The sequence below is a fragment of the Leucopleurus acutus genome, assembly GCF_964270905.1.
Source record: "Leucopleurus acutus genome assembly, chromosome: 6".
Classification (NCBI taxonomy): Eukaryota; Metazoa; Chordata; class Mammalia; order Artiodactyla; family Delphinidae; genus Leucopleurus; species Leucopleurus acutus.
Genome location: NC_139149.1, coordinates 61,177,728 through 61,193,744, shown reverse-complemented (window position 1 = coordinate 61,193,744; position 16,017 = coordinate 61,177,728). Strand labels below are relative to the sequence as shown.

General features: G+C 34.9%; 1 protein-coding gene across 3 annotated transcripts in view; it reads left to right on the top strand.

Annotated features, from left to right (window-relative positions):
- ATF2 (activating transcription factor 2) overlaps positions 1-16,017 on the top strand; it is an 87,788-nt gene that overhangs the window by 57,805 nt on the left and 13,966 nt on the right. For all 3 annotated transcript variants that reach the window (XM_082841279.1, XM_082841278.1, XM_082841280.1), the window contains 2 exons: positions 9,568-9,717; positions 12,311-12,517. In XM_082841279.1, the coding sequence (XP_082697405.1) occupies positions 9,568-9,717; positions 12,311-12,517 (357 nt within the window). The remainder of the gene's footprint in view (positions 1-9,567; positions 9,718-12,310; positions 12,518-16,017) is intronic.

The window sequence follows — 16,017 nt, the reverse complement described above, 5'->3', positions numbered from 1 at the left end:
TATTTGTCACCAGCAATGTAAATGGAATCAATATATACTCTTGTGTTCAGCTAAGCATATGTCTATGTGATTTATCCATGTTGTTGCGTGTATCAAAGTTTGTTTCTTTTTATTGCTGAGTAGTTTTCCATTGTGTGAGTATACCACAATTTCTTTATCCATTCTCCTGTTGGTGGACACTTGAATGGTTTTTAGTATTTAGCTGTTGTGAATAAAGCTCGTATGCACATTCTTGTATAACTCTCTTTGTAGATGTATATTTTCATTAAGTTTATCTACCTAAGAGTGGAATTGCTGAGTCAGAGAGTAGGTATACATATAACTTTATAATAAATTGCCAGACCTTTTGCCAAAGGTTTACATTCCTACCAGCAGTGTATGGGAATTGCAGTTGTTCCCACATTTTTGCGGACATTTGGTTTTATCTATTGTTTTCATTGTAGACATTCTAGGAGATTGTGGCAGCATCTCTTGGTTTCAATTTACATTTCCAATCAGCCAGACATTATTTGTGATATTTTTTGCTCATTCTTTAAATTTGGTTACTTGTCTTTTACTATTGTGTTATAGGAATTCTTTATATATATTCTAGATACAAATTTGTATATAGATATGTATATATATATATCACGAATATTTTCTCAGTCTGTAGCTTGCCTTTATTTTTCTTAATGGTATACTGTATTACCGTTGATTGCTACTTTTATCTTTAATATTTTCTTTGTCTACTTAATTGGGTTTAATTTGCTTATCTTTTTTTAGCTTCTTAAAGTAGAAGCTTAGATTATTGATTTAAATCTTTTTACCTTTCTCATATAGGCATTTAACGCTATAACTTTGCACACAAATTTTGATATGCTGTACTTTTATTATTTATTTTCTAATTTCCCTTGTGATTTCTTCCTTGAACTGTGGGTTACTTAAAAGTGTAGTATATAATTTCCAAATATTTCAGGGCTTTTTATCTGTTTCTTATTGATTTCTATATTAATTAAATTACATTGTGGTTTGGTAATGTACCACCTTTAGTATATTTGATTGTCCAGTGAATCAGTTTGATTGAAGAATTTTCAGTGCTTGAATTTCATTATCATCATTATCAAGTATACTTATATATTGGTATAAGTACAAAACAAATCTACCAACCTTTGGGAATAACCCGGAAATAGTTTGGGTTTTGTAGTTTAATTCATGTTCATTTATTTTGCATCAGCCTCATTTAACAGTTATTTCTAATGATTGCTGTTTATTTAACAAACATTTCTTGGGTACTAAGAAATTCAGCAGACGTGATCTTAAGTTTTGAGATTTTTCTTGCAAATGTTTCCAATGATCATCAAGAGAGTAAAAAAAAAGTCTTCTTATCTTTTTAATATGCCATTATTGATTTTTTTTTCCCAACAGGTATGGCAGTTAGGATTATATTGTATCAGTGAGGTGTTTGGCTCTTGTTTTCAGTTTTTTGATACCCTTGATGGTGACTTTTGTGCACAAAAACCATTATTGAGAGTCTCCTTTTTAAAAATAAAGTTACAAATTCAAAAACTTATTTCTTCCCTAAGTTCTCAAGGCCAATTTATAAATCGAGTTGTACAGCGATCACTTTTAAAGGGCTTAAAATAAAATTAAACATACTAAACTTCATTTTAAACTTAATATATCCTGTTTTCTCTATAGGTACCTCATTGTCTAACAAACTTCCCCAAGTACTTCAATAACTTAAATTATTAAATTATAGATACAATGAGGGTTTGGTTCTCTTCAATATTCCTGTATTATTAAGAGGCTTAGTAAGATTATCTTAGTTCTTCCAACTAAAATCACAGGACTAAATCAATCTCAAACATTTAAAACTAAAATCCAAGGGCAGTCTCTTACTCTATGTGGCAAGTTATTTTAGATACATTTGTAACATAAAATACAAAATAGTTACAGATTGTTTCTAAATTTAGATTAAAATGTCAGTGTCATTGATTACTTAATTAAACATCAAAGGGCTAAAAAAAAGATTTACTAAATAAATAATTGTATAATTCTAACTGGAGAAAGTTGAGACTAGGTTCATATCCCATTGCACAGAGGTTTCTTAATGATCAGATAAACGATCATGGGACTTAATTCTTTCTCTATCAGTGATAGAATTCCAGTTCCATGCTCTCCAAATGAATGGTTCCCAGCTCACATCCCCTAGATTCACATTACACATTAAATAATTTTTCTGACTGTTTACCAGTCTGTAGCACCCCAGCAAAACTTATAATTTCTTCTTTCACTGCTTCAAGTGGATTTTGCTTTGTTGTTTTCAACTCTTTGAAAATATTTTACATATCCTCCCTGCTTGATTCTGCATTTCTGTTAAGGATTTGTTTGACTTTTGTGGTCACAGTCTGTTAACGACATGCTAAATAGTGCAGCAATGGTGATTGTGCTAAAATGTGGTTAAAAAATAATGTTTGAGAAATGGCAGCATTGGAACACATAAGAATGAGTAGCGCACTACAGCTGAAGAGAAACTTATTTGTATCCTAAGATAGCCAAGGATGCTTTTGTGGTGCCCTGATTTTCACATGCCCAGTGCTCACAGGAAGATTTATATGCATTGTGTTTGTGTCTACTATAAATATTTAAATAAGATCCTTCTTTTTTGCTAAAGAAATTTCTTCAGGACAAGTTGTGTTCGTTATGTTTTGTTTTTTAAAAACGTTAAGTCTTTGGAAAAGTAAGCACGTAGTTTTTAAAAATATATATATATGGTGGTCCACAAATACAAGATTACCTAGTATTTTTTAATACTCTAGGAAAATTCCTATTTTAATACTCTAGGAATATTCCTATTATACTCTAGGAATATTCCTATTATTATATCTACTATTTTCACAAAATTTCACTGGATCTCACCAGATTTAGGTTTAGGGGTTTTGTTGGTCATTAAGCACATTAAACCACAGATATTTGCTATCTGTGTTACTCTTCTAATAAAACAAATTTCCTATGTAATATTTGTAATCAAAAAGTAACTTCTGGGGCTTCCCTGGTGGCACAGTAGTTCAGAGTCTGCCTGCCGGTGCAGGGGATACGAGTTCGTGCCCCAGTCCGGGAAGATCCCACATGCCGTGGAACGGCTGGGCCCGTGAGCCATGGCCGCTGAGCCTGTGCGTCCGGAGCCTGCGCTCTGCAGCGGGAGAGGCCACACGGTGAGAAGCCCGCGTACTGCAAAAAAAAAAAAAAAAGTAACTTCTAAATAAGAAAATGTTAACCATCCAGGAGTTTTGTTTAAGAAGATTTAGTAAAGTATTTGAGTAGTATTCCCCAGAATCATTCCTTTAAGACTTGTGTGACAAACTGAGAGAGATCTTTGCACACAGTGGGTAGCCAGTAGGGTTTCTGCAGGGGGTTTCTACTGAGAGCTGACAGAGGGCATCTTGGCAAATGTTCAGAAACCTACATTAACTTAGTTGGGCCCTGCATGGAACCTCATGTTCAGCAGAATTCTTCTGACCTGCCTCTGCACGCCAAGCTAATCAGCAAACACCTAACGAGCCCACTCCAAAGAAACAGACTCTCTCCCAGCGTACTTCATTTTCATATGTTCTCTGGGGGTGGGGAGACAAGATTTCACGAGGACTGATGATGCTGCAAAGACTACAATAATGATAATTAACTTGCTGAATTTAGAAGATTATGCTGTTAATTAGTTGCAAAATAAAGATAAGTAATAGAGCAGCAGATGGTAGGATAACACCCCAGAGAAGGAGGGTTATTACTCTGATGAGCTTTTGTGGCACATATGAAATATGGATCTGACTTTTTCATACATTGTTTCTAGAGAACATTGTGTTTTTTCTTTGAACTATGATAGAGTAGTTTCTTCCTACCAAGTTCTGACAGATGTGATAAAATTTGTTTTCAGGGGTACAACATATAACATAGAATTTGAATAACAAATTATTTTTAGCAGATTACCTCTTAAGATGAGTGTCAGATTGGTCAGCACAACAGACTATTTACTCTTTAATTGACACAATCTCTAAGAAAAAAGTTTTCAACATAGTAGTTGAATTTTACAACACTAAAATTTTAACTCTAAACATTAAAGCACTAAGTCTGCTTAGAAATGTAGTAATAAAGATTTTAGTTTTCTTTCACTGTATACCTTTAGTTTAAAATTAAAATTATGCCTAGCTTTTATTGTACATGTTAGAGAATATAGACTTGTTAAATCTTACTTTCTCTGAGTATTCAATCTTTATTTACTTAACTAGATTTCTCTATTGATAGAAATTTTGATCTTAGTAATGGACTGACCAATGCCTGATACTCTTCTTAATGATTATTAAAATATACTTAGAATACTTAATATTAGACAAAAGCTCTAGTTTGGAAAAACTTTTATTTAAAATATGTTTGTTCAGTGAAGTAAGAGTCAACAGACAGAATTTCTGGTCCTAGCTCTGTTTCTTTTATAACTCCCTCTGTGCTTCTGGGAAGTAACTTCACTCTTTGGGCCTTAGTTTCTTTATCTGTAAGATGGTAATTGAACTAATTGATTAGCTCCAAATTTCTACTGTAAAATAAATATTATATTTATATGTTTTCATTAATTTGGGGGAGGACCAAATAGTTGCCCTTCTTTAAAATATCTCTAACATATATGTGGGTGGATTGTAGATATCCTTATTGTAAAATGTATATGAATAATGACAACTTCCTTCACCTAACCCACTGTAATTTCTTTTAGTGTATGTGTGTTTTTGTTGCTGTTTAAAAAAAAAAATCTGCAGTTCAGAGCAGTGTTAATTAACCCTTGAAAATCTTTTTCTTACATTTTGTACCCAGTGGCACACTTTTCCAAGTTAGACCCATCGTAATCAATGTAACAGCATGGAGTAAACATTAGAGCTTCCTCCCTGGATGAGTACTGTATACCCTAGGGCAGTCAAGAGAGGATAATGAATGCTGCTTTTAAGTGCTCTATAAGGTAGTAACTTGCCCTACTAAAGATTATTCAAGAGAGTGATGTTTATGTACTTCAGACTCCCCTATGTGCAGTTACTGTATTTCATTAATTCTAAGAGTTAAGCTCTTCACTATAAAACTTCAAATGCTCTTCTTTGTTTTCTACCTAAGGACTTAAAAATGTTTTACCAACACATAATTTACCAAGCTTCACATCTCAACCAATATGTATATTTATGTACATTTTATATCCAGAAATGGAAGCCCACCTAACGCTATAGATCGGTGGGTTTTGTTTTGTTTTGTTTTGTTTTTTTCCGGTACGTGGGCCTCTCACTGTTGTGGCCTCTCCCGTTGCGGAGCACAGGCTCCAGACGCGCAGGCTCAGCGGCCATGGCTCACGGGCCCAGCCGCTCCGCGGCATGTGGGATCTTCCCGGACCGGGGCACGAACCCGTGTCCCCTGCATCGGCAGGCAGACTCTCAACCACTGCACCACCAGGGAAGCCCCATATAGATTGGTTTTTAAAAGATATAAGTATGCACACTCAGATCCTCCTCCTTATGTTTATGTGACCCATACCTTCAGACTCCTGTCTTTTTACTTTAAGTTCTTTGACCATTTAGCCTAAGTATTCCTACCTGATTACAGCCAACTACTGCTTTGGTCACCTACCTAATTTTTAATCCATCCACTTCCACATTAGCCCATCAGTTATGAGTGTCCCAATTTCCTGGATCTTAGCTGCTAATGTGGTCATTTCTGCTTGTTTAAAAAAGAAGGAAGAAAAAAAGCAACCAGGAAGGAATCTGACCTGGATTCTGAAAGATGCAGTGTGTCACATGGTCTTGAGAATATATTTTCCATAATAAAATATGTCTGAAGCTAAACCAGTCCTTAAGATGAACCCCTAAGTACTTTTTTTCCCTCTAAGTATATTTTGAAAATACAAAAGTATAGGAACTTTCCTGATTCTTTGGTGTCCTCACCCTGACACCTGTGCTAAAAAAATAGAGGCCTCAATAGCTGTTTTTGAAAAAAGTAAGGAAGGGACTTCCCTGGTGGTCCAGTGGTAAAGAATCCATCTTACAATGCAGGGGACACGGGTTTGATCCCTGGTCAGGGAACTAAGATCCCACATCATGCCTCAGGGCAACTAAGCCCTCATGCCACAACTACTGAGCTCACGTGCCTCCATTAGAGCCCGCGTGCCGCAAACTACAGAGCCCACGCACTCTGGAACCCACACATCACTACAGAGCCTACGCACCCTGGAGCCTGTGTGCCACAACTAGAGAAGAGAAAACCCGCATGCCACAACTAGAGAGAAGCCTACACACAACAACAAAAGATCCTGTGCGCCGCAACAAAGACCCAGTTCAGCCAAAAATAAATAATTGTTTAAAAAAGAAAAAAGTAAGGAAGTTGATACTTAAGAAATCCTTTTATGAATCAGGTAATTTTGCATATTATATTTAATCTTTACTTCATCCCTGCAAGGAAATTACCATTGTTCCCAATTTTACAGACAAGGAAACACAGACTCAGAGATTGAAATGATTTGTTCAGAGTCACACAGATTGTTTGAGGCAGAGTTAAATTCTAAACAATAAAGTGTCTTCTCAGCTGTATACATTATGTATGCTAATAAGTATACAGTATACATTACATATACTAATCTATTGTGGTGCTGTTTACAATTCATAAAGAAGTATTCAGTCAGAAAAGATGGAAAAAACATACCTGATCCTGGAGTGACAGGACTTTAGCAGTTGCAGTATCAGACTTGGCATTCCTAATCCTTTGTGATTGTCTTTCATGCCGCGTGGCTTGCGAGATCTTAGTTCCCGGACCAGGGATTGAACCTGGGCCCGTGGCAGTGAAAGCATGGAGTCCTAGCCACTGGACTGCCAGGGAATTCCCTTGTGGTTGTCTTCTGAATCATCAAGCCATCCAGCCTTAATTTCCTTATCTTCCTTAATTTTTAATCTTCCTTAATTTTTTCCTTTTTCTTTCTTGATTTTCCCTTTTTTTTTTTTTTTGGTAGGATAACATATGTAACATGATGCCATGGAAAAACTGTGCACTTTGAAATTAAGGAGATCCATGTTCAAATGTAGGATTTTAACTAGCTTAATGGCTGTGTGACCTTGGGCAAATGATCTCTAGTGTCCTAATCTGTAAAATTGGAATACTGTTTATTAGAAACTCATTGAAAAACTACTGATAATGCAACAACAGGGATGGATCTCAAGTGCATTATGCTAAAGGAAAGAAGCCAGATTCAAAAGGCTATATACACTGTATGATTCCATTTATATGATATTCTGGAAAAGGCAAAACTTTGGGGATCAAAAAACAGACTAGTGGTTTCCAGGGGCTGTGGGTGGGAGGAGAGTGACAGGAAAGAAGCATGAGCAAAGTTTGGGGGGGGGTAATAGAACTGTTCTGTATCCTGATTGTAGAGGGTGGTTGCACGACTGTATGTGCTTGTTGAAACTCACAGAACTGTACACTAAAAAGAGTTCATTTTACTGTATGTAACTTATACCTCAACAAAATATTTTTTATACTACTGACGTTGTTTTTAAAATCATACCCAGAATCTACAATGATTAGCAGTAGAAAATGTCCATTAACACTTGTCTAGTTAGAATTACTGCTTCATTGGAAATTGTGATCTTTTCATATGTGCTTGTTTTTTTTTTAATTATTATTTTTTGGCTGTGTTGGGTCTTAATTGCCACGCGTCACTTTCTCTGTTTGCAGCAAGCGGGGCTTCGCTTGTTGCGGAGCACAGGCTCTAGACACGCGGGCTTCAGTGGTTGCAGCACGTGGGCTCAGTAGTTGCGGTGTAAGGGCTCTAGGGCACGTGGGCTTCGATAGTTGTGGCTTGTGAGCTCAGTAGTTGTGGCTTGCGGGTTCTAGAGCACAGGCTCAGTAGTTGTGGTGCACAGGCTTAGTTGCTCTGCAGCGTGTGGGATCTTCCCGGACCAGGGATTGAACCCGTGTCCCCTGTATTGGCAGGTGGATTCTTAATCACTGTGCCACCAGGGAAGTCCTGTGCTTCAGTTTTTAAGGGATCTGGATCAATTATAGATGGTAAGAAGATATGTATAGGTGAAAATAAAGAAATTACAAATTTTCTAAATTGTTCTTAGTTGGAATAAATGAAAACAATTGTAGTAGAATCATTTGGGAGACTTTTTCTAAAGCTCTTCTCTATTATCTACCCCTTTATGCTATTTCCAGGGAAAGAAGAGAGGAAAGGTTGCCAAGAATCTGTTTTTAGCATGTGATACCAAGGCAGTTAATTGACTTCTAGGAAGTGTGGGAAGCACTGGGTAGACTGCAGCGTAGTTCTTATATCAGTATTTGTAACCTCCCTCCCTGCCACATGTGCACCTGAGTGTGGATCTTAGGAAAATGTAATGACATATCTCTTCACCAGATTTTGTTATAAAACTATATTTTGAGCTCAAGGGCTACTTCTGAGTTATTAAGAACAATATCATCAATAATAGTCCCAGGTCTCTCAGATCCCTGAGATCCCTTTCATTGCTAAGATACTATAATATGACTATTTTGTGCTAATTATTTCATATTTATAGAGCATAACAATAAAACCACCCCAAAGATCCCATGTGCCATTTTCAAAGAAACTAATTTCTGTCCATTAGCAAATATATTTGTTGTCCATCTATGTAGCAAATCAATGTACCAGTTGCTAAAAGGGATGCAAAGAAATAAAAGGCAATCTCTGCTCTTAAAGAGCTTACTGTTTGGTTGGGGAGATAGGATACTCATATATTTTTGCTGATAGAATAATAAGCCTTACTCAAATGGTGTTTTTTTTGTTTTGTTTTAAAGAAGTAGCCATAAATGTCTAGAGCTTCATTATAACGCTAGATCTGCCATACTCTTGACAGTGAGTTGGGTGCAGTTCACTGGCAAAATGGAACATAGTAGAAGGGATAGACTTGGAGCTAGGTCTGCTTACTGGTGACAGGGAAGACCTAAGGGAGGCAAACCCAGCTGTGGGTTCTAGGAGGAGGTTCAGTCTGACAGTCAGTACAGTGGCCTAAAAAATGCAACATCAGGTCATTGTCCAAGTAAGCAGTGACATCAAACCTGCAAGCAGAGATCAAATGGGCTCAAATCTGAAAAAGAAGATATTTAGGTCTAAGAATCTAGGCAGAGCCTGAAAAGACTGGGATATGGGATATAGGAATGGGGTAGGAGAAAATAGGTGAAACATGCATAATTAACTTGTTTTGCTTATTTTAGTTGAACAAATCTAGTTATTTTCAGTCAACAGTGTTTTTAGTTTTCACTCTTTTCTCAAAATTGATTAATTAGGAATAGCAAAGTATAGAACCCTCTAGTAGTACTAGACAAAAAAGACTCAGGCAAACTTTCCAAAGGTCCTGTTCGTCTTACTGATATTTAGGAATGCAGTGGAATATGATAAATCAAAACTAATATTAAAGCCGAATGTATTTATGTATTCCTTAACAAATAATTTCTTTTGGTTAACCAAAGAGTATGCTGGGAGTTGGATTTGGGTGGAAAGCAGGAAACGTTTTTTTTAAATTGGTGTTTGCATTTCAGAGATTAAAAGCTGCTTTGACCCAGCAACATCCTCCAGTTACCAATGGCGATACTGTCAAAGGTCATGGTAGCGGACTGGTTAGGACTCAATCAGAGGAATCTCGACCACAGTCATTACAACAGCCAGCCACATCCACTACAGAAACTCCGGTATGTGTGTTATTTTTATCATTCAGTGTTCAGTTATCCTTAAAAAAAAACAAACACACACAGTGTAACTTAAATGACTATATGCTTTGAAAAAATTTTCTGGTAAAATTTTATTCCAAAAGTGTATAAAAAGCCTTAGGAAAAGGTAGTTCAATGTAAAAGTATTGATACAAAAAATAAATAAGTAAAAATAATCAAGCAATTGTTACTGCTTATGGCACCCTGTAAATGTTTCTGTGAGTGTCTGTATGTTGGTTTGACATGGCATAATGTCCGTCAATACTTTTTAAAGAAAACTTTTTTCTGTTGATTGTATTCAACAAGAAATGTATATAGGTATTATATTACTAATATAAGTCAAACGATTCTTGAATTAACATTTGTGAAATACACCAAAGGAGCAGATAGGCTTAATGGCAGCTATTTATACCAGAGGCCCTTTTCACTTATCTTTAATTTGTTACCGCCCATTAGATGATTGATATTTCTATATGTCTGCAGTATATTTCTACAGTAAGCATTACTATATTTCTGTTAAATGTTTCAGAGCTCTATTTATACCTTTTATCTTCTCTACTTAAAGAATATTCACATTTAAAAGTAAAACTTTCCAATTAAAGAAACACAGTTACACAGCAAGTTTTAGACTGCCTACTAAGCATAGGTATTTAGATTACTGTATTTTATCTTTGTGAAACTTAAGATAAAGTGGAATGTAGTTGTGGTTGTCATCCACTAAGCAACTTTACTTAGGGGCCAAGAGAGGGGAAAAGTGAGTATGTTCTCATGTCATAATTCAGGGGTTAGCAAACTAGCTCATGAGCCGAATGCAGCTTATGGCTATTTCTTTGTACGGCCTGTAAGCTTAGTATGGCTTTTACATCTTTAAATGTTTATTTAAAAGAAAATAAATGAATATAATTTATTTTCTTATACTAACTGTAGTTTCCCTGGATCTAGTTTTCATTTATAGCTTTATATTTTATTGTATTGGAATGAAGCTCCATGAGGGCAGGACTTTTATCTGTTTGTTCACTGCTGTATCACTAGCATAGCTCCTGTATTATTTTCAATGAAGTGGAATGAATGAATCACTGGAAGGAGGGAGAGAAGGAGAAATATATGCTTCTAAGTAGCCCCAATCCTTGTTAGGGGTAATGATATACAAATATAACTCTGTAATAGTTTCTGCTTACAATACCTGTGATTAGCCTTTGCTGTAGTAACCAAGTTGTCAATTAAAAACAAAAACTGTTCTCCCCTATTCAGTAAAATTTTAAAACCTGCTATTAGTAAGTTAAGAGGATAAAAGAATATATTTCAAAGTTACCATTCTTGAAGCCAGCCATAGAAAGATTTTTCTAAAAGATTAAATTGCAATTATATAGGTAAAAGCATCTGATTTAATACTTGATCTTAATTACAATTAAAATACAGTATAAACGAAATAACCCTCACAATATTTAATGCTAGTTACTTGGAAAAGGAATGATAACTTTGATTTTTTGGAGTTTGTAGAGTGAGAACTAATTCAGGTTATTTCCCTGCAGAACTTATCTTAAGTTTTTAAGATTTTTGTTTATTACAGAACTTATCTTAAGTTTTTAAGATTTTTGTTTATTGTATAGATTAAGAGAAGATAGAAGTTTTTGTTCACATCGTTTTAAAATACCATTAAGTAGAGGTTTTTCAGGCTGCTTCTTTGGATCATGTGTCTGTGGCCACAAAGTGCTGTTTCTTTTGCACTATTTCTAAGGGTTCATATACTGTCTCCTGTATTCAAGTGTTGTGTGGCACAATTTTGGGATTTGTGAGAAGCTTGAAGATGTTATTCTGTAGTCCTACACACTGGACTGTATCACTAGTGACTGAAGATTCCTGTCTCTGGCTGATCTGGCAGGGCAGGGGGACCAATTAAAATGAAAATCTAGACTCTGGGATTCTACCCACCAGGAAAATGAGCATTAATAATTATATGAACATGACCCTTAGAAAAAGACTGATCCCAAATTCCAAAAACTGAAGAAGAGCTGAATACACTAAAATATGTATGTACTTTCAACTCCTTAATTTTAGAGAAACCAATTTTTAAAGAAAATTTAGAGATTTAATGCTATTTTTTATTTCAAAAATATCACAGAAAACATGGTTTCTCATAATGAATTTAAATAGGAAGTTATTTTTATTTTAGTACCTTAATAATTATCAAAGGATTGAATAATACCACAGTGTTTGCTTAAAAGTACACTTGGAAAAATACAAGATGGAAAACTACAAGATCTGTACATGATCATTTGTATTGCATTTTAAATTTCTTTGTATTATTTCTATAAAAATGAAAATACTATACAAACTTTAAAGAATACATTCACTGTGATAGTTAATTAGTGAGAATCGTGTTTTAGCAATGCTCATTTATTTCAAGGAATTTGTTAAACCACAGGGTGATTTTCACATTGCTCTACAATATTGATGTATACAATGAGACTTAGAAAATAAAATTAGTGGCTCTCACCTTTGCCACCCTTTACTGCCTGTGTTAATTTAATCACTAGGTACAAATATAAAAAACTTTCATTTGTGTCTATTATAGGCTTCTCCAGCTCACACAACTCCACAGACCCAAAATACAACTGGTCGTCGAAGAAGAGCAGCTAATGAAGATCCTGATGAAAAAAGAAGGAAGTTTCTGGAAAGAAATAGAGCAGCAGCTTCAAGATGCAGACAAAAAAGAAAAGTCTGGGTTCAATCTTTAGAAAAGAAAGCAGAAGACTTGAGTTCATTAAATGGTCAACTGCAGGTATGGTGCATATATGTAAATTGTTTTATTTATTTATTTATTTTTAATAATTATGAACACACATTTTCCCTATTTTTTCCTAGTTAGCCATCCAGGCATTTTAGGACACAATATTGGGTGTGTATGGAATCTATAGTAAAGCGCAGATTTATAAACCTATTTGAATGCCGAGATGAAGTAATATAAAATTTTCAACACTGATACAGTGAAGAAATTTTTAAATATAAGTGTTTACTTGTATAGTACAAAAGTACCTAAACTGTCTGGCTTAAACTTTATAAAGTTGTGATATAGAGTTCAAACAAAGAATTTCAAAATGTAAGATATTACTGGTATTTTACTTTTCTTATTTGTTGGTTTATATCACAACTATAAAGTTGCTGCAATTTGTAGTTTCTGTTTTTAGTTCTTTTGTTCTTTGAATTATAAATTTTGTTTTGTTTGTTTTATTTAAAGTGAATATAGTGCTCGTGAAAGGTGCCAGATTGACAGCTTTGGAAACTGAAGGACTCTAATTATCCACAGAACAGGTACAATATGGCCAGTGGCAATAAAAATCATTTCATAACTGCCCTGCCAGTGTGCCTCAGATACATTTCTTAGGAACCTTATGGGGTATAAAGGTTTAAGGCTCCTTCCTGTTCAGTCTTTGGTAAGATTTGCAATGATGGTATTGGGCAGCACTAAGTCTGTTTCCTTCCTTCTGTTTTTTCTTCCTTTTTTATTGTTGTTGTTAATGTTGTGGATATTCTCAAGTAAAATCTTCTAAAATACCAACTGATGAGCATCAACTAGAAGATTGATGTTAATGAACTGTAGTTGTTATTGGTCAACCTTCTGAGCTATCCATTCCTAGTTAAAAATGAATCTTCTGTGTAATCAGAATTGATGATGAGACCTGCTCTCTTCTTATATGTTTAAAGATGTCACCAATATAAGTGTCTTGTTAAATGCTTAGGAAGAAGCTTTTTAGCACCAGGTGTAGCATTTAATCTAATGTAAATTTTATAACAAAATTTTTTCATACGTGAGGCTGACATCTTTTAAACTCTATGTTGGGGGCCTCCCTGGTGGCTCAGTGGTTAAGAATCCGCCTGCCAATGCAGGGGACATGGGTTCAAGCCCTGGTCTGGGAAGATCCTACATGCCGCGGAGCAGCTAAGCCCGTGCGCCACGACTACCAAGCCTGCGCTCTAGAGCCCACGTGCCACAACTACTGAAGCCTGAGTGCCTAGAGCCGTGCTCTGCAACAAGAGAAGCCACTGCAATGAGAAGCCCATGCACCGCAACGAAGAGTAGCCCCCACTCAAGGCAACTAAAGCAAGCCCACATGCAGCAACAAAGACCTAATGCAGCCAAAAATAAATTTAAAAAAAAACTCTGCTGTGCTTTGAATATTGACATGTTAGCTTTAGGACAAATATAATTATTTCACAAAATTTACTTTTAACCATTTAGAACAAAATTAAACATGATTTACCGTATCACAGAAACTTCAGATATGTACTTGTATACTAGGATATGTTAAGAAATAATATATTATCTGACAAATGAATTCTTATTCAAGAACTGTTTTCATAATGTTTAAGAAAAAAACTTGAATTTTTTCTTCTTAAAGTGAAACAGATTATAGATACCAATTTATTTATATACTATAAATATGTCTATTATTTACCAGATTTCTGTTAGAATATTAACTATCATCATTTAAATTTTTAAATGTTCATATTACATTAACAAAGTGATTTAGGAGGACCTATATTTTTCTTTACTGTTCTTAACTAACAAAAATCATTCTTCTGAATGACTCGGCTATTTTACAGTTACATGATGTTAAAGATATTTTTGTTAGCCTCAGTTATCTTATCCATAGAATAGAGATAATAATACTTGCTGGTTCTACTGCTGTGGGTTGTTACATACATCAGTGGAATTAGAATGTTTGCAGATATTTTTAAATATATTGATTTTAATAGGATAAATGTATCAGTATTTTAGTAATTTGGCTTATTGTGCCTTTTAAAGAAGTAAAAATGTTTGAAAACTATAAAGCCGTATATAAGTATATGGTATTATTTTCATGGTATTGGACTTTATTTAGGTTGGGCCAGTTTCTGTTTTGACCCAAGGCATAGCAGTGTTAACAGCTTTTAATTAGACATTGCTATTTCTTTAATTATACTGCAGCACTGGTCACCATTATGAATAGCAGCAGTGCTTTATTATTTCAGAAAACCTTGGAAAATTCAGCATTCAAAATAAATGTAAAATTTACTTCATTGATCTCTTGCTTTTTCTACCATCCAAACTGATTAAAATATCATTATTGTAAATTGTGTTACATTTTTATATTTCCTAATTTGGGTAGAAATTTCTTGATTAGAGGAATAAAGGCAAGATTTATCACCTAGGTAAAAGTTACCTAACACTTTAGTTTTGAAGCAAGTGTGAAACTTTTTTTTTTTTTTTAAGACGTTATTTATTTATTTATTTGGCTGTGTCGAGTCTTAGTTGTGGCATGTGGGATATTCGTTGCGGTACGCGGTATCTTTCCCTGCAGCACACGGGCTTTTCTAGTCGTGGCATGTGGGCTCCAGAGCATGCAGGCTCAGTAGTTGCAGCACACGGGCTCTCTAGTTGTGGCGCGCAGTCTCTAGAGCTTAGTTGTCCCGTGGCATGTGGGATTTTAGTTACCTGAACAGAGATTGAACTTGCGTCCCCTGCATTGGAAGGCGGATTCTTAACCACTGGACCACCAGGGAAGTCCCAAAATTTTTAAATGGGAGTCAAATTCAAGAAATCACTAAGTTAAACTCTACAGTTCAACATAAACTCTACAGTTGAACATAACTTTAGTTAATACCTCAAATTACAAACAGAACCAGTAAAGTCAGTATATGTTTTAAATTGAGGTATAGTTGATGTATAATATACACTTATATAAGTTTTGGTGTACACATCGTGATTCACAATTGTTAAAGGTTATACTTCATTTACACTTATATAAAATATTGACTATATTCCTTGTGCTGTACAATATATCCTTGTAGCTTATTTATTTTATATATAGTAGTTTTTACCTCTCAATCCCCTACCCCTATCTCGCCCCTCCCCTCTTCTCTCTCCCCACTGGTAAGCTCTGTTTTTCTCAATATCTGTTTCTTTTTTGTTATATTTACTAGTTTTGTTTTTTAGATTCCAGATATAGGTGATATCCTACAGTATTTGTCTTTCTCTAATTTATGTCACTAAGCATAAAAATCAGTATTTTTAATCATTAATAATTGAGTGATGATGGCATCATGGTTAGATAAGAAAGTGTTCTTAGTTTTAGAAATGCATACCAAAATATGAAGATAGGTGAAACGATGTGTTATCAGGGATTTTTTTAAAAAAATACTTGTGCAAAAAAGAAAGAGAATAAGGTCCTTCTGCATGTATTAACCTGGAAAAATGTCTGTAATATATTATTATGGGCAAAAAGAAAGTTGCTGGAAACC